Below are 20774 nucleotides of genomic sequence, written 5' to 3' on the forward strand. Positions count from 1 at the left end.
CTTTCCCACGTTTTACCATTTAAAAAAAAAAAAAATAAATCGAAGGGTACACTGAGACAAAAAAAAAGGCTCAGACGCCCCCCACCAACATATAACATATTAAAACCTATATTTTCATTGATTAGGAAGCGTAACAAGGTAACCAATAGATAGGAAATTAATTAGATGATATATATTTGTTTTTAGGTGTATTTTACAGCTGATTTAGGACCCGTTATCATAAGAGATGCTAACAGAAAGCTAACACACAGTATTAATAGGATATTTATTCAGGCTCAGTAATTGTGATTAATTGTAATTTAACTTTAGTAATTGAAAACATAATTGTAATTGACTTTCTGAGGATAAAAAAAATAATTGTTATTTATTGTTTTTTAATAGGACAAATTGCTGGTCACTGTAATCACAATGAAATTGTAATTGAACATGGGTAATTGAAAACGTAATTGGAACTGAACAATGTAATTGGCCCCAACCCTGCAGTATATTGATCTCAATGAAAATTGGGAACATTACACACATTAATCAGAAGATTCCAGTAATCAAGATGAAGATTTACTATTTGTTTGGTTTTCAAATAAAATGTGCAACTTAAAACACAGGCTACAACTGTACTCTATGATATTGTGTTATTCTCTAATATAAAGATTATTATCTAATTAATCTCCATCGATCTTGAAAACATCCACAGTCTCTTTAATTTTACATGAAAACATCTCGTTTGTAGAAACAGTTAGGTCATATTTTTTTAGAGGTTTTCTTAGGCTTATTTAGCCAACTAGGGTAACGTCTTTAATAACATCCACTTGAGACTACCGTTTAGATCGGATATGATATTGTAGCAATTCAACACAGTTCTGATGCCAAGCAACAAATACCTTCTTTGAGACTCTCTGATCCTTTGATACTGTGAACATAAATGGCACATGGCAAAGAGCGGGTATTTATGGCAGTTTAGCGGCGCTCTGTCAGAGATGGATGGAGTTGTGCCTGCAGGTGACAGCCTTAGTTAAAGAGATCTCACAACACCCGGGTTCCCAAAATAGCAAAATGTTGGGGGTTATTAGGGTGCTAAACCTTAAAGAATTAAGATAATTTGACTTTCTGAGGTAAGGCCCATCTGAAGGACATCACCACTGGTATTTCCTGTTTAATACTTCCTTCAGCTTTTCAATAACTGTCTTTCTTTTTTATTCAGCTAAGTGTCTCTTGTTAAGGCATTTCAATGCGAAGCCAAAGGCTGGTCATAAACAACGATTTCACAGAATGAGATCATTACTCTATGAATCATCCAACATTTTCAAGTATAAGCTCTCCTTTTCATTTAAATATTTGTCTCGATCTAATCAGGGCTGCTAGATCAAGGTTGGTCAGGAGTCTTTTCAAGAGCAAAAATTGGAGGAAAATGTATGTTTAAAAAAAAAATAATAATAAAAAATGACATTTTCATGTGTGTTTTGGTAATTATTAGCGGTAATGATTAGTTTTAGCCTCGATTTGAATCAGGATTCACTAAAGCCGATCCGATTCATTGATGATATTGGTTAATTTTGAATGATTCAATCCACAACGATTCAATGACTTTTTAGCTAAAATAATAATTCAACAAATGGCAAATTAATTTATTTGAACAAAGTCCAACCAATTCATCAGTTTAAATGTTCACCTTTTTGGCTCTCATTTTTGATAAAGATACATATTAGGTTTACCTGACTATTCTGTTTGTTTTTTCTAACATCAAATTACCTTTTAAAACAATTCTAGATTGAATAATGCCATAAGGAAGGCCAACTTGTCGAGCACAGATTGATGTAATTGGATCGTAGGAATATAAATCTAAACGTAAGAATAGGAATCGTTACACCCTTAGTTTCCCTTTTTTACTCCCTTAAATGCACTCCATAAGACTAAGTACACACTGTAAGTGAAGGGTGCAGATGCCACTGACAAAATGTCACGGCCACACCCCCAAGACAAACCATCTAGAATATGAGTCTGATCATTGGATAAGCTCACATTTTTCATGGCCGTCTACTCTGTGTAGGTACAAAAAGACCTCTCCACCTACTGTACCTATCTGATTTCATTCACTGTGACGCACACACATCCACTTCCCAGAGAGCAATCCAAACTTTATGTAACAATGTGGTTTTTCTATCTAAAAACCTCCATTTTCAACTTTTTTAGTTGAAGTTTTAATAAAAAGCAAACTATTATGGTCAGGGAAATTACTTTCATTTCATGGGCAAATGTTACAATTTCAAATATTTGGTTCTTTAAACTGGAAAACACACATATCTACTATACCAGTGGTTCTCAAAGTTGTTTTTTTCTCAAGTATTTGTTTGTTCTCTTATTTCATAATCCAAGTACCGTCTTTGTCTGACTACAGCATTTTGCTCAGAACACTATGAATAAACAACTCTAGAGCATCATGATGGAATGAAATAGTTATAACACACTTTTTAATGAATCCCATTTTAAATAAATGGAATGAAACAGTATTTAGTGCCCCAAGAATAGATTTATTTCTATAGTTTTTATCATTTCTGGTCATCTCCTGCCTGGTGTGGGACCAAGACTGACCTTTGTATTTTGAGTTCATGTTCTAATCAAAATCATTTCCATCATCGTTATTATGATTATCATTTTCAACTTAAAATAACCAATATAAAAGCCCATATTTTTAATGCTTTCTTCATTAGTTTTCCACTTTCTCTGAGAAACACTGTACGATACAATGAAGTAAGTTACTATTGACAGTCAGATTTTAACTCTACATTTTAAATATGAATAAATGGCCATAACATACATATTTTAGGTGTTGTAGAAAACAATCATTCTCAGGAAGAAAATCCGCACTTGAGCCCATGTATAGTCTTGAGTTATGGTCTGTTTGAAAGCAGTGAGTGAAATGCTGCGTATCTTCTTGGAATCTGCCAGCCACACTTGCTTCACTCAACAAAACTTAAAGGAGACCATAAAATAATAATTACTACAACAGTATTTTGTGGTTCCCTTCTGGCCTGAATGTGAGTCTAGATGTAATTTCTAGGAGTAGTGGTGAGGTTCAGTGATAGATGGCTGCAGGCGTTCCTTGCTGACTCCCCACATCAGCCTCAGGCTCATTGCAGCAGTACGTTATGAAAGAAAACGTAGAGTCAGCTTGTGTTTGCTCAGCTAACTAGTCTACTCATATATCCGTGTAATGTGGCAAATAATCCCACCGCACAACATGACATGTATGGAAATAAGGGTTAATTCACTTGCTGAATGTGCCATTAAGTTTGCCTTTTTTGCTGGGAAACCTTTGAATTACTGCCCTGCGGGGGAGTCCTCCCAAGTAGAATTATCCATATCTAATGTCACAGAAAGAGGAAAAATACTGTGGCGACCTTTGACCCTCTCACACATAATCCTCACAAAATGTGTGATAGAATCAACGGAGGAACCAGTATTCTATTGAGGATGATGTTACAGATGATTACTCTACAAAACAACATTTTAAAATCACAGAAGGACTTGTTTCTGTCCCGATTTTCCCCCTTTCTGACCAAGGACAGATAACGCCAGATTATCTTGTGTTTTTATAAGATCATGATCTTATAAACAAATTAAACAAATTAACACAGGATGCATCCTGTGTTAATTTGTTCCGATAAACGGACAACAAGTAAATATTAATCTTGTTCAATATTTACGACCCAAACTCCTCGTGTGTGCGACTCATGACCCTGTGGTTTGTGACGTGAAACAGAATGCAGCCAATAAAGAAGTGTTCAAGGCTACTCGCAAATTTCCGAGTTCCGTGACATCACATTGAAATATCTCAAACATAGCTGACCATTATAATATTTTGATTTTTTTCCAAACTTTACAGAGTAGAAGCTCCGACTTCAGGTAGCGTTCAAAGTCACTTTTTAAAGTAGAGGGTTGGAAAAGACCTGAGAGCAGCTGAGCTTTTGAGAATAAACTGTTTTTGCTAATAAATGGTAAATGGACTTGATTTTATATAGCGCTTTATCACCACACTGAAGCAGTCTCAAAGCGCTTTACATCACAGCTCATTCACCCAATCACTCTCACATTCACACACCAGTGAAACAGGGCTGCCATGCAAGGCGGTAGTCGACCACTGAGAGCAACTTAGGGTTCAGTGCCTTGCCCAAGGACACTTCGACACATAGTCAGGTACTGGGATCGAACCCCCAACCTCTCGATAAGAAGACGACCCACTACCACCTGAGTCACGGTCGCCCGTGGTCAAGTCTACAGAAACATACTAGGTTCAATTCATCATATTCAACAACAGTCTCCTTTAAAACTATCCCTAATCTGTTTCCGTAGCTCCTCAATAGCCACAGACGGACTGAATGCTCCGCCTCTTCCAAACTTGGCTGTTTTTTCCTTATGAATAGTTTAGGTTTCTGGTAATATCTGGTGAATTAGCCCTCGTCAGCTTCCGTAGATTTGACTTCATTAGCAAACCTTTGACTTTCATCACCATAATGTATTTTGAGTTTATTTTTTAAATTTTGACTTTGATCTCGGCTTTTTGACTTTAATCTCTACATTTTGACTTTATTCTCAACATTTAAACTTTATTCTTTGTTATTCTCAATTTGCCCAAAATTATTTTCCCCTGATCCGTTTCCATAATTTTGCCTGGCTATTAGCCAAACTTTTAGGTTTTATTCAATTCTGTAGTTTTAATTCCTTGTACTAAACTCGGTGTGCACACAAGGGCTAAAGTACGTGTGTTTGCATATTTTTTGTTCTGTTTGTTCCCTACACATATAAAGTGCTGTATAGATCATTTTTTGATTGATTATGTAACACAAAGTAATATTCTCACCCTGTCAGGAGTCTATATCACACATATTCCAAGCCCTCTTGTGTAATCCATTAATTTTGTTTATTTATTTTGTGCGCATTACTTCTACGTTATCTGTGTATTTACATAATTTAAGAGGAAAATATGGCAGCGTATCAGCGAAAGCCTCTTGTGACGGAGTGTTATGAGCAATCATTACCATGACCTCACTGAAGTTTTATAGAAAATTAGCTTAGCACTATTGCACTATATAAAATTATGTATATATATATATTAAAAAGGGAAAACATCCTAGAAAAAGCTTACATTTTTAATTACAACTACCACTTTTCTCACAGACCATCTGTCGCTGAATCTCAGGCTCTGAACTATGAGAAACAGACTCTATTAATTATTAACAGCTCTGTCGTCTCGTTGGACCCTGACATTGTGGCTTTTACTTACGAGTTTTGCGTGCAGAGTCCTCCACAAACAAAGAGGAGATGTCCTCGTCCAAGCCTGCGTCATTTCTGGCGATGCAGGTGTAGGCACCGGTGTCCTCAAAGTGAACATTGCTGATGTGCACTTCACTTCCATTAGCTTAGTGGTCCAACAGGCAGGAAAAAAGAGGAAGAAAGCTTGCTTTTAACACAGCAAAGAAGTGCATTACTAACACTTTTTAACTAAGGAGTTGAAAGAAAAATGACCCACTGGGCAGGAGAAGAGCAGTGATTTTAAAAGTGAGGGTGTTCTAAGGTAGGGCAACCGTCGACTCCCAGTTTAGTTTATTAAATTAATTCACTACAACCACAATAAAGCTGTTATTAAATCAGTGATACTCAACATATGGCTCTTTATGTCCTAATTTTTATTATTATTCCCACAGAAAATCTTAAAAGGGGGAAACTTTTAATCTCTTTTACCCTTTTCTTTGGCCATTTTGCAACTTCCTTTGTCTGAAATAGTTTTTTTGTTTTGTTTTTTTTCCAGATTTTTGCTTTCTTTTGCCAATAAATATTTTTCCAAACTTTTGTTAAATTTTGCAAGTTCTTTTAGACATTTTTATCCTATTTTTGTCAATTCTTGGACAATTTTTGCCACTTTTTTTTTTTATCCAAATAAGCTAAATGAGCTATCTTTTCACCATAAATAACAGTTGTTTAATTATTTTTTTTTGTTCCACATTTTTGCTCATTTAAACTACCTTTTGCCATTACATACCACCTGTTTCCTCTTTTTTGTCCTTTTTTTTTTGCCACTTTTTACTGCTTTTGGACCTTTTTAGCCACTTTTCACTTTTTTGCCACTTGTTACTAATTTTTTGTCACTACTTACACTTTACTCATCGCTATTAACTCTTTGTTTACCTTCTTGGATCGACGGCTCACCATTCAATCAATCTAACTGGACCAATACGTTTTCAACAATGAATCCCTCTGTAAAAAGTGAGGGGGATGAATTTTTGTTGTGCCGCACCCCCCATGGGGTGAGACGCGCCTGCCGCTGGGTCTTTCATCTGTGTTCATCCTGAGTCAACAATACCTGCAGTTTATGTTGGATTTTCAATTCAGATTTATTTATTTATTCATGTCAACCTTTTTATTCCTTCTATAGCATTTGACAGTGATCAGACACCTTAGTGCAGGATGGTGATAGTCAACACAACCTGAACGTACAGGCAGAGGGAATTTGTACAAACAAACAAAAATCTGTTAAAAAAAAGTAATTATCATTAAACCAACCAAAAATTAAACCACAAACTCTGATAAGACTTAATTATCTAATAAGCAGTTATTAGCTATGGCATGTTATTATTGTTTTTATTATTATGATACACTTACAGTAACTACCAAATGCACAATTATTGATAAGATGATCAAATTATATTAAATCGTATAAAATAGTTTTTATGTAGACATTAAGTTGATGTATGACTGAGTTGTAACACTGAGAGAGTGGACATTTTAGGCCCCTCCCCCATCACTCTTTTTTCCTCATCATAAATAAACTATATATAAGATAGATTTTTAATAAATTTTTTAACTTTTAGTGCGTCATCGTCTCAGCGCCATGGAAACGAGGTCATGGCCAACCTACTGCATCACCATGGGAGTCCAAATCCAATGCTAGAAGAATATACTTTTCTTTTACTCATTTAAGAGGTGTTAATAAATATGCTGTTTAATTACAAATACGAATAATGAAATGATGTAGACGCTTGTTTACATCCCACCATCTAAGTGCTTTATTGTACACATAAATTGTTATTTATAATTAGCAACAGCAATAATGTGAGCGGCAGCAGTTACAGAGGTGTGTAAAGTGACATTTATTTTACATTAGTGATTGCAGAGGCAATTATAAAAAGCCAGCGTGGTGGAAACTGAAGCTGTGACTCTGACTCACCTTGCAGGGTGAGCTGTTTGGATAGCTTAGCGCTGATATCCATGCTGTTTTTAAGCCAGGACAGACGAGGACTGGGGATGCCCTCGGCGTGGCAGCGCAGGCTGGCGGTGACGCCCAGCTCCCTGACCTGGCTCTCAGGGTGAACTCGGATGACAGGAGGAACTGGAATAGGAAGGAAAAAGATCAATATCACTAAAGTATTCTGATTTCCAAAAAACAGAAGAAACATAAAGTGACTCCACATCAGAGGTGTAAAGAGTACTGATATATTCTACTCAAGTAGAAGTACTGTTGCTTGATTGAAATTGTGTTCAAGTACAAGTAAAAGTTACTTATTAGTTTCAACCCCCACATTTTTTTAATATATATTTCTTTGATTTGGTAATAAATCTTGCCACGGTTTTCCTTACATACAGTAAACATCTCATGTATAAACTTAAAAAGGAAGTGACAAAATGTTGCACAATTACAACTTCATCTTTTTTCCACAAAGGCATCTTTTTCAAAATAAAATAAAAAAAAAAAAAGGTTAAAAGGTTTGTCAAAATGTACAATTATTTATCAAAATAACACCAATGAATTAAATTCAAAATAAAAACAATTATCAGGTTCTAAGTAAAACTACATTTATGAACTTTAAAACAGTGCCATTTTAAATGTGCCATGTGGGTAACAACATAATACCTGAACCCATGAAAGTGGCTGTGCTTTGATCAGAAATGGAATGACTAAGAACATAAAGATTATGTTGATAAAAAATATCATCACAAAAAATGTATAATTTACTCAGTAATGGTTGGGTGTAGAAATGTAGCAAATTACGTTATTTCTTTTAAAACATACTTAAGTACAAGTAAAAATACTGATTCAGAAATATACTCGAAAAATTACAAGTACCCATAAAAGCAACTCAATGACAGTAACATGAGTACATGTAATCCATTACTTTCACCTCTGCTTCACATATAGTTCAGGGTTATGCAAAGATCTACATAAGCCTTCTCTGTATACCACTGTTAGAAAAAGTCTCTGTAATAATAATAATAATAATAATAATAATAATAATAATAATAATAATAATAATAATAATAATAATAATAATAATAGGCCACTCAAATTACTTTCTAATGTCTAAAATAAAAATTTTAATTTTGAATTCCTGATTATAACAGACGGTTCTCCAATGAAATATTGACAGAAGTATTACGTTAACATGTTTTAACAAAATGAAAATAACCACTGTTTAAACAAAAATACTTATAAGAAAACTGCATCGTAATTGAATTATTGTGAATCCCACAACTATGACTCAATCTAATAATAAATGTCATTTGAAACACAACACATCTGTTCGGGTCAGTAAAGCTGCTGGAGACAAACATTTTGGATCAGATAGTCATAGTGTAGGCCTCACACATCAATAAATCAAAGATCATTTTCCGTGAAAAAAGAGATGTAAAAGGTTTAAAGTGATGCTTGAAAGTGTGTTTTCATCTCCACTGTAAACACACTAATTGACATTTTCAGAGAAAGTTTCATGCTTTGCATTGTGGGACGTAGAGTCCTGTGGACGAATGCATGAAAGTGTTTTTTTTTTACTTCATTCTTATCGTGATTTCTTGTGTTCGCTCCCAAAAACTCTGCCAGAGTGACTTCCCAACACAATTTTGGTGTTTTCACAGACTTAAAGGTTGCGTCAAAACAACGGCAGAAGCTTATTTTTGGGTTTACACATAAAGATCCAAATCCGGAGAAAATTGAGCGTTTCGCGGAGTGAGGTGATATCACTGGGAATACTGGGAACAATCCGGAACCAAAATGGTGTCAAGCTAATCACCGTTATCCTTGTCTGGTGAAAAACAAGAGTAATCACATCAAGAATAAAGAAAAAACACTTCTTTGTATTAATCTATGGGACTCCACTCCACCTCCCATAATGCAATGTGTGAGACTTTTCCAACAATGTCCTTTAGATGATGTTCACAGTGGAGATACAAGAAAACTTTCAAGCAGCATTTTCAACATTTTACATTTTTTTTTCTAACAAATTATCTTCAAGTTGAGTTTTATGAGGCCTACACTATGTCTTTATCTATACACCATGATCTGCTTGGGAACAAAGGATGTTAAGTCGCCCTACATTAGACAGCTACGGTATATTAATAAATGTAGCTAACATTGTTAACATTAGAATTAAAAAGAAGGAGAGAGGATTAGATTCCAAGTCCTGAGCTCATGCACTGCATTAGCATAAACCATCAATACAACTGAGTGCATTGCCGCATTACTAAAGGCCTTAAGATAAGGGTAACGCTCTCCAGCAAGTCAAAAATCAGACAGATAAACAAAGGAGAAAACCTCTGTTCAGACTCCATTGATTTTGCTTGGTACCCATTGATTTTCTACAACCTTTTGCCAGGGAGGAGATGAAGGGACCGAGAGGAAACAAAATCTCAAAAGAAAAGATAGATTTAAAGTCAATGTTGCTTTCTTTTATAGTGACTCGACACATTTCTGCAGCATGCTTTGGTCATCTGGTAGCTTTTTAATCCTTGTCTAAAGGAGAAGTAAACAGAAACCACCCCGTACACTTACTGCACTTTCAAGAATCATAAACGACCACAAATCAATCAATAAAGCAAAGATATTAGAGATGTGCATATGTTGCATGAGAAAGTGTGTACCGTACCTGTCTAGACCAGTGTTTTTCAAATGGGGAACATGTAGTTTTTTTTTTTTTTTTTTGTGGGTTCATGTTTAACATGAACTACTTTATAGTTTCAGAACAGCCGTCATTAATTGATTCAGTGAGAATTTGAAAAAAACAAACTTGACGAAGCTAAACTTCTCCTTTGTTCCCCGTGTCAGACGCTCATTTGCTGTAGATGTAAATGTTCAGGTAAATCAATCAAAAATGGTCTTTTTTTTGCATTAAACCCTAATTGTTTTTGGAAACCTGTTAATGAGAAGCACAACTTGAGAGTTCTGAAAAACCAACATTGTGTTAAAGGTATTAGAAAGTGATTAAGTGTAATTAGTGATCAAGTAAACAGTAAGCACAGTGAGGGTTTGGGAGTAGAAACGTCACATTTTGTTCGAGCACTTCTTGTATTTCCTTGTGTGTGTTGGCACAATGCAACACACATTATGAGTTTTCTGACTCACATCAGGAACTGATCAAGAGGTGAACTCAGAGAGCAGAACTGATTATTCAGGTTGCCTTGAGCATCAGCGAAATAGAAATTTGAAGCAAAAAAAGAGTCGACTATTATTTTTTGAATGATAAACAATGAATTGAGTCAAATTGACCCCAGGGATACTAGCAGGGTCAATGAAAATAATAGTCTTTATCAAAAATAAGTAATGTGCATTTGGCCTATCCTTTGCGTTTGCAGTAACTGATAATCATTATAAATATATATTTATATGTATTGTCTGTTTTGTTTCTGCACACTAATTAGCACAGCTTTGTGCAATTGTCTGTGAAAATTCATGACTTCTTCTAATTTTATGGGTACAATTGATTAAGCATAAAATTGTCCTGATTATATTTTTTTTCAGTGTGCTGAACACATTGGCGTTCTTCTGGGGTCAATTTGACCCCAAGCTGTTTTAGCTGTGTAAAACTTGCATGCTCTCTCTCTCTCTCTTGAAAATGTACTCAAAGAAGAGGTTTACTATCAATGAGGTTTTGGAACAGCTCTTTCACAGTGAGGTAGATGAGAATGTATCTGGAACTGAATAGTGAATAACCACAAATATGTTGCAAAAAGGATATAAAAATAAGGAAATAAACATGTTTATGACAGGAAAATAGGGGTGGGGTCACCAACATTAGTCGACATGGTTCATTCTGTGAGAGAATGTGCACCGTAAATTAGAAAAGATGTAGGTGAAAGATTTTCAAGTGACACTAACTAAAACTAACGCTGAAACTTGGACCTGATGGTGGCGCTGCATTAAAAGTCATATCATCACCACAGCCAATAGGGTTCATACTCCAGTGATCAATAATGTTGTCAGTAAATTTGAGAAGATTTGGATGAAAACTATTCAAGATAAATTAATTCTAATATTAAAAGTTTGTTCTGATGATGGCGCTATAGAACAGGTCAAGGTTTCGTTATCAAGGGGTTATTTATGTATTTAACAAATAAACAAAGTGTCTGACAGGCGAATACTGTCGCTAAAATGTGTTGGTAATATAAAAGGGTGTTAGGAGGGTTAAAAATATAAATAAAGCATCAGAAATGCAGCTTGTAAAAGACATTTTTTCTATACACCGCTTCACGTTTTCAAAGGGATACACACAGTATCTAACTCTGACTGGAATGTGTTGCTTTTCAATCTTGAAAAATCTCTCTCCAACAATGTAAGTGACATTGTTGGAGAAGCCAGGTAATCATCCTATGTGCAGGATGGTCTTTTGCTCTGCCCAACACAGTGTAAAGAAATATCTTAAAAGTGCCACTGAGACTGATAGAAAATGAATAGCACAAGATTGAGCTCTCGTCTCCTCTCGCAACGTTTTGAAGCAAATTGCTGAGGTGATTTGCGAAGCTGGAACTGGTGGGTGCCTCCTCTTTAAAGTCTCAGAACCGTGTTCCAATCACCGCTGCCAACAAGGTTACGGGAGCCAAAAAGACTGCGAGTAAAAGTGTGTGAGAAGTGCAAAGAGGTGTAATTACAAATAGGTAAGGGTGGGATTAACCAGTGCTGTAAATTGGTGGGGGGGAACATCTGTTAACGGGAGGGGGACACTGCCTGCCAACTGCCTAATTGCTACAACCTAATTTTAAGTATTTTTCCATGAGGATAGCCAGCAAATAACTGCACTGCGAAGATTATATAATGACTAGGCGTTTTGAAAAAAAATCGATTCGCCGATATATCGCAATATTACGTTGCGCGATTTTCTAATCGATTCGAAATGCATTTGTATCGATTTTTTTCAATTTATTTAACCAGTAAAGTCTGTTCCACTGCAGGAGACACTGTAACTGCACAAAGATTTCGCTGAAACCTGGGCATGTTGACCAGCTTGTGTTTTTTTATTTTAAGTTGTTGGCACGTGGCATGTTAAAGCCAATGTTTTGAGTGTAAAATATGCCAATAAAATATATTTCATACATAATGTTCTTATGAAGGTGTACAAATTTACAGATTTCATATATATATATATATATATATATATATATATATATATATATATATATTGCAATCATCAAATAAACTTTAATATTGAAATATCGTATCCTGACCTATGTATTGGGATACAAATCATATCGCCAGATGCCAGGCATAACACACCCCTAATAATGACATATGCTGGTGAAAAAATGAAATTATCAGTATTAAAAGTAAGGAAAGATGGGTAAAGCAAAGATAGGCAGATTCATTGTACCTGAATCCTTGGGTGAAAGGAGGATTATTTAGGAAAGCAAACGTTTTATCTATCTATTCAAACTTTTAGCGGCTCATTTAGATTCATTTTTAATCATTAAATCTGTTATAATTAATACATTGACTGAATCTTAAACATAAACATAATTTGCACATCCCGTCACTATGTCCGTATTTTCTATTTAATTACTTTTTTGGCAAGTGACTAAATGTAATGTATTTGATGGAGATTAATCGCGTTCCATCACATAGCAAATTATACTGAGTACTGACGGAGCACATGTCAAACTCATGGTCGGGGGGCCAAATCCGTCCCTTTGAGGCATCCAATTCGGCCCACAGGAGAAAGTAAAAATTACAGAGAAAACATGAATCATTATGTAAATGAAACTCAACACTACTGGTGCTCAAATTACATGATTACAGTCATTTTTAATGTTAAACTGTTGAAAAAACTAAAAATTATTGCCTTGCCTTAAATAACTACAGAAATTGGCCAAAAAAATTAGGAAATTTAAAGTGAAGATCCTATTGGGACTGGTAAATGTCACTTATTACTTGGATATAGTCGGTTTCTTAAGTATTTGTGTTTTTTATGTAGATGTAGAAGTGCAAACTAGGGCACAATAATGTTGAAATTACTCAATTTCCCACATAAAATATGTGGTTCACATGAGATTAAACTGCTCTGCATTTAGCCCTAGAACTAAAATGAGTTTGACACCCCTGTGATAGAGAATCTGAAGATGGCTAAACTATGATGCTTTAAGAATGGGGTCAGAACATCTGCTATTAGCTTTTTGTGTTTAATCTATTCTAGCTAATTTGGTCTCCAACAGCAAAAGCAGTGATCTAGTAAAATGCAATAACTGAGGAGGTTTGTTGAATATCAGAAAGAAATGTGTTCAAACACACAGTGCTCAATAGAGGAAAGTGCAAATAAAGGTGTAAAACAGTGCGTCGATGAAGCTCTTTCCCTTAATGTATTTATTTTAAATTAAATTTAACACAGTTAGAAAAAATATTTCAGGATTCGTTTTGGTAACACAATTCAAGTGGAGTGTTGATTACGCCTGCGACTGCCTCAGAAGCAATCTCACTGAGCAAATTTGAATGTGCAAAACAAACAAATCCAAACTAAGGAAATTATGCCACAACTCGAAACTAGCAGGAATTAAGGTTCTGCAACTAATGCCTTGATTTCTCTTGATATGTTGAAATAAAGCATATAAATTGAAGGTTTAAGTCCTGAATGTATATGACAACCAAGTCGTGAGTATTGCAGACGTTTCGTCTAATCACATAACTACGATCGCCGTATGTCGCTTGTCACAGTGGGTGACTTTGCTGTACTTATTAACCTGAACATAGGCCATGTTCTAAATCACATACTAATGTAATACACACAACACACTCAATTAGTGTATACTGTCTACTATATACTATTAGTATGATTAGTATGGTGACCGTTCCCACTAAAGTATACTTTCAAGTTTCCCAAGATGCACCAAACCAATGATGACAAAAACCTGAATCACAGAGGCTAAATATCTCTGTTGATTCTCCACCTTTGAAAGATCAGAATGCATTAAAGTGAGAAAGTGACCAAGTAGAATATCAACATGTGCTCATTTGATCCATTAAACTCACAGAAAACACATTTCATGCTGATATTTCGGAGATTTTTGGGGACCCACCATTGTGCTAATGACTCAACTTCCGGTTAACTTCAAAACAAGAGCCCTGTTCACAAAAGAGTTAAAAAAAAAAAAAGTCATGTAAGACAAGAGGAGATGCTTTTGTTTTGAAAAGGGGTATTTAGATTTTTAGCTTGAAGCCGGTCCCAGAACAATTTTACATTCCGCTCGCAATGCATCATGGGGCGATTGAGTATGACTAGGTGCCCACCTTGCATACTTAGGAAATGTCCCACTATTGTAAAATTTCTGGCCATTTCTCGCATACTCAATCTTTCCATACTATCCAATGTCAACGCACTACATAGTCATTTTGACGTCAGTCTTAGTAGGAGTAGCACATTAGTAGGATATTTTGCACACAGCCATAGAGAATGAATCATTATTAGAAATGTTAATGTACATATCTAACCTTTAATACTAGTATATTTATCTCAACTAGTATCGGTTTTAACTCCATTTTCAAAACCTTAGTCTATGCAAAGTCCAATACCACTAGTGTGCGGTGCCGGTGTTGCCCACACCCTGTACCTGACTGAGTCTGTTTATATAATGCGTGAGTCTTCAGATCAGCACTGTGAAATTTTCCCTGCTGTCACTTTGAGACCTGTTTCATGTGGAGGAGCTTAAAGAGCAGAGGGCTGTGAGATTGTGTGTGGGAAGATCTAGTCCGTGTTGCCAGTAATCCCACTGGCTGAGTGCAGAGCTCAATAAAGGTTATATCTTAGTTAAAAGCCCATGATTATAGAAAACGCTCATGTCAATGAATTCCCTCTGTGATTGTGAATGTGGGGAGAAAGTTCCTCCCATTGTGCTTTAGACATTCAGGATCCTGAGTCATTATGTGACCACTGCTGGGTTTGGTCCTGGGTTTTAATCTAATTGGCCATGACCTTGGATATCTCCAAAGCAAGAAGGCACTCCTTGGATTGAAGCCCTATTGTCGATCAGGGGGATGTGTAGTCAAGGGATTGTTGGAGGGATGCTATCAGATGCAGTAAAACTCCTGGTCATATCCCCTAAAGTCTTGTTTTAAATTAATAGATTTGGACAAACAAAGTCTGAAAATACAAAAATTGGAAAGTAGTATATAAAAATATAAAAGTGTCTAATCTGCATCTTTATAATATCTATTTGTTGTGGAGGTTTACTTTGAGTGAATGAGACAGAGTCAAATTTTAGGGTTGTCGGTCAGATGCGGACACAGGTTTATTTGGTCAAAGGGTGATGGGGAACAAACTGGTCTGGGATTCAATGGTAAACAAGCTTTCAGCGTGTGTGCTGTTATGTACTCTCAGGGACGGATTCACAAAGATCTGAAATAAACAGTGGTAATCCAGTTTCTTCCCTAAATCCTTTAGTGACGCAGTTTCCTCACCTGCTGCGCGTAATTCACTTAGATTGCAGCAATCATTAGTGCACAAGCAGAACTGGTGAAGACCGCGCTTATTTAAATGAGTGTTTTGCTTGTTTAATGTGGAAACGTCAGTGCGCACAAATTTTACTTCCTCAAACGTCAGTGTGCTTGTGACGTTTGAGGAAGTAAAATTTGAGGCAGAAGGACTTCTCTGTCTGCTGCACAAACATTTAATAATGTAGAAAACTAAATAATTTTTTTTTTTTTTTTTTCAACTTAAAAACCTAATGATATTGTTTCCCCCTAATTTAATGTGGGTGCTCTGTCAGGACCTGTATCTTTGCCATGATCAGTCCCTGAAAAATAGGCAGATATGAACAGAAACCATATTGATCTACCATTTATCTGAGTTAATGCAGCAAGTATGTCAATCAGTCTGTATTATTTGAAGATAATGACCATAATCCAGTAGGTCTGAGCAGCGCTGTGTCACACACACTCATATGTGAACATTGTGCCATCATTGATCATTACTGCGTAAATTACGCATCTGATCCCCTGATTCTGGCCTGACATCAACACGACACGAGACTTTGACAGTCAAAACATGGAGGGAAAAACACAGACTGGAGCAGTGCGTCCAAAGCTACATCGATCCCTGGTACACAAAACGACAACAGAAATGCACAAAAATATACAAAAAGGCTCCAAAAAACATGCATTACAGTCATAACATTGTATCACCATAGGGTCATTCCATGTCATTTCAAACACGGACAAACTTTTTTCCAATTTTGAAGGGCTAGCATGTCCACGAGATAGGAAATATAGCACATATTTTTGTATATTCTGAGAGAGTAGGTAATGCTGTATTACTGTATCAAATTTCAGTTTCCGATGTGATGTAGTTCCTGAGATACTGGAAGCTAAAAATGGAAGAAAAATAAGGGCGCACCAATATCTACACATACCCCCCTCAATAAATTAGTCTTATATCAAAAAGTGTTCATCCGATCAAACTAAAAATGTACAGTGTGCCTATTGTATAATCACTGAACAATTGGTAAACATTTCAGAATTTTTCAAATGAACTTAAATGACCCCATATTTAGAAGTTTTGTGCTACTGCAATGTAGGGAAGGTTTGGTTTTTCGGTTTAGTTCGATAAAATCTTTCTGACGAAATATTCTCAAGTAGCTTAATGCTTCTAACTGTGTGTGCTTTGTTGCACAAACAAATTAATAATGTTTTTTGTGCCTTAGACATACATACAATTCAAGGGAACAAACCAAGATTTGGGGTTTTCCATTCAAGACTCTACCTAGACAAGATGTGAGAGAAGTTGCATTTTGATGTGTTTTTGAAGGTGTCAGGAGAGCTTCTGCCAGAAAAATGTGACACAGAAGGGATGACAGTTCCATCATAAAGCTCCCCAGCCAGTCGTCAATCACTCAGTAAGGCTGCCATCGAACCATGGTGCCCTAAAGGAGGAGCACGGGTGTAGAATACCCCCAACCTCCACCCTACCACAACATACACATGCACACACATACACTTCCCCATCACATGACAAGAAGATCTTCCACTAAGTCTGGCAGATATGCAGCAACTCTTCAATCAATTTGAAACAAAGGCCATCAAAACTACTGGAAACGATTGCTTGGTAGAGTTGTGCAGACAACAAAAGCTAAAAACTATCTTCACACATGCACACACAAACACACGCTTTGGGTTCTATGCACCCACCATGATGAAAGCCTTCTTCTTCTTCACTATCACCTAAGCCTCATCCCTTCCTCAGAGCTGTGGGAGTAAATCCGACCAAGCCGCAAATTTCACCCTCAGCCTGAATTCAGTCCTTTGCATACAAAGTAGAACTTATAGCAATTAAGAAGAAATACTTTAAAAGGGTAAATCTGATGCAGAGACAGTAATACCGCTGAAGGTGTCATGAAAACGAGGTTTGGAACTAAAATCAAGAAGCATAACAGATCTCTAGAGATGGTCTTTGCTATTTCTTTGACGCAAGCCCTGCAGCATATGAATACTCAGCGGGAGAGGATATTGTTTCTTTTGTAACATTCCTTTTCTATTTAAGATATTAACTAGAATGATCTAAATGGCGGAATTCAAACTAATAGAATCGTTTATAGACAGATTGTCTTCAACATGAAACAGGAAAAATGTTTTGTTTTTTTTTATGTTAAAATATGGAAAAACTAACAACATTCAACATCATCAAAGGTTCTCTGATTACAAAGCAAAGTCATACTATTGCTTAAATTAGTAGCACCATCAGGGTGATTTTTAACCAATATAATGTACTTAATACAAAGTACTATATTTTGATGTTTAGTCATTTTTATTGGGTATATTATATTGGGTAAAAACCACCCAGCGCTATTATTGGTGTTACTAATTAGTCATGGGTGCCTGAATAGCCTCAGCATCATCTTTGATCTCTATCACTATTGAGATTTCCCCTTGGCTGTTCCCTTCTGAGCGAGATAATCACATGGTTAACTAACTCTGTGAAGGAGGTAATGTTTTCAATTAATTTGTTTGACTGTTAGCAGGGTTACACCAGAAGTACCAAACAGATTTTGACAAAACATTAATAATTGATAGATCTTATATAATGGAATATTCCATTACATATTGGCAAAATTGGAAAAAATCATACATTGGTTAGTAATTAAACAACCCTCATAAAATTTGACTAAGCTTATGTCAGGTTGGTTTCTTAATAACCACCAAATTTCTGATTCAGACCTGGAATGAGTATTTTATCGCGATTTTCCCCAAAAAATGGGAGTGCTTATAGATTTGGACCTACTGTTCAGGATCAATGATCCAAATAACTGCTAATATCTGGCAAAGAGGATATTTGGCACTTGGAGGAGATTTGTGCTCGCCGAGTGTTCTTGTTTGGCGTATGTTTGGGTGAAATTTAGCCAAAACATGTGTCTGTAGGCCTTCAAAAAAGATGTCAAAGATGATATGGAAGCTACCAAGAGAACCATGTCACTCCCAACAAAATTAAAATTGTGTAAATCCGTTTGCACGGGTAAAAAAAAGCCAAAAAAAATTCCAACACAATTAATGTTACTAAAGAACTCCAGGTCCATGATAGTGTAATGACCACCCTAGCTCCATTTAAGGCACTTGCACAAAGAGGTTCTCACCCTATACAAGATATAAATCAAATTGGCGGCTATCTTGATCAGCAGTACAGCAACACTGTCAGGAGGTAGTGATAATTCACACACTAAGAAACGGGCAGAACTGGACAGCTCTGCTATAATCGACACCTTCTGCCATAGTGGTTTGAGATAAGCTCCATTTTGATGCCTGCCTCCTTAAATAATGGCCCTCTACAACTAGACCTATTCCAACATCAGGGTCCTTTTGTTGTCAAGAGCAGCTGACTAAGAGCCCTACCTCTGCTCACTTTGACAGATAACCTCAAGGCTTATAACAAGGTCCACTGGGTATAAGTTCAGCTACTGTTTTCACTCAGTGTCTTTGTAGATGGTGTGCAGCACTTACTGCATCCTACATGAAGTCGTTCAATTAAACAGCTGACTATCGGGGTTGGTTTGAACACTGCTGATCAAAAAAAAGTAAAGTATTGAAGATCATGCATGCATAAGTGTAGTAATAGTTCCTGCAAAACATTTAGTGATTTAAAGGGTTTGATGCATGTTGGATACTAAAAGATCCTTTGCTTTTTATCTTTGTCTGCTGGTCTCTCAGCTTGGTTGTTACCATGAGGCTTGGATCTCCAACTTATTAGTGAAAAAGGATGTTTCAGTTTTATCTGTCAGACTCACTTCCTGAGCATCGGGTATAGAGTTCTGACTTTCAGATATGATGAGTTAAAGCTCTTCAAAACTTCACCATAGCATTTATTCTTCTGTTTTCTTGATTGATTGCAGGTTCATTAATATTTTTTTGGAAGATTACTTGTATTGGTTTGTAGTGAAAGTTTTAATACATTGTACACGAGAGTAATACACCAAGTTTTTTTCATTAAGACATTGAATAGGTTGCCGTTTCTTATGGAGAAAGAGGAGTGCCACAATTAAATAAATAAATACACCAATCATTTATTAATTTGTAGGAAGATGAGATGAGTTATTATTAATGGGTTATATAACTAAGAATATTAATTATGATTATTAATATTACTTCAAATTTGCGGGGTGCCACTCCTTTTAACAGGAGAAATATGTCTAAGTTTTTAGACTAAACTCATCAATGTGAAACCAGGGAAAAGTGAATTCTACCAGACATCTACACCATACCCACAGCTTTAATGAATCAGAGGAATCAAATATTATGTTTAACCTTTTATTCCAAAGTCAACAATTAACACAGTCAAAACATCAATTGAAATGGGATAATTAAATCATGATCAAATGCATTTCTAGGCTAATAAAGGTGAGGATTATACGTAATAAAGTGAAATCACTAATCTAGAAGGATGCTAATCTACTAAATATTGAATAAAAATGCAGGATACATATTCAATAATAAAATCATAAAATCAAAGAATAAAATAAAGAGAGCTCATAACAAAGAGAGGAGGACGGACACAGGGGAGACGAACAAACATGAATGAGATGTACTGTGTGTGTAGCATGTTGTTAATGCGTGTAAGTTTGTAGTTATGGAAATATGTATGTGATCTATTGTAGATGAAAGTTGCTGATGAGAGTTCATTCTTGTACCTTGAAGATGTCAGGGTTGGACCTGGAGGTGCTGTTTGAGCAATGCAGCAGGACGTGCCACCGTTGGTTCTGTTTCGGTTCAACAGAGTGTAGCCCCTTCAGCCGATCCGGGCGGTTAGGCCTTCGCAGCTGGCTTAGAGAATGGCTCTTGGCTAACCCCAACGGGTCGCGGGCCGGGCTTCCTTTCGGCTGTTACGCACGTCACTAGATGCTGTATTCGTCCGAACCAAGCAGCTGTTGATTACAAAATCTAACTGTTTCAACTAAAAATAAAAATGAAATGAAAGACTGGAAACATGAGGGAAGACGGGTGAGCATGAACGCCCGCGTCCAAAACTGTTGTTTCTGGTCGCGCGTCTTTTTTT

General features: G+C 36.1%; 2 protein-coding genes across 2 annotated transcripts in view; both read right to left on the minus strand.

Annotated features, from left to right (window-relative positions):
* anxa5a (annexin A5a) overlaps positions 1-20774 on the minus strand; it is a 1189405-nt gene that overhangs the window by 521908 nt on the left and 646723 nt on the right. The window lies entirely within an intron of this gene.
* The window catches only part of fstl5 (follistatin-like 5), a 266604-nt gene that overhangs the window by 42197 nt on the left and 203633 nt on the right, over positions 1-20774 (minus strand). Inside the window, exons 9-10 of the mRNA XM_028458956.1 lie at positions 7220-7381; positions 5279-5413 (exon numbers count right to left, since the gene is read on the minus strand). Of these exons, the coding sequence (XP_028314757.1) occupies positions 5279-5413; positions 7220-7381 (297 nt within the window). The remainder of the gene's footprint in view (positions 1-5278; positions 5414-7219; positions 7382-20774) is intronic.

This window comes from Gouania willdenowi, chromosome 10 (assembly GCF_900634775.1).
Source record: "Gouania willdenowi chromosome 10, fGouWil2.1, whole genome shotgun sequence".
NCBI lineage: Eukaryota > Metazoa > Chordata > Actinopteri > Blenniiformes > Gobiesocidae > Gouania > Gouania willdenowi.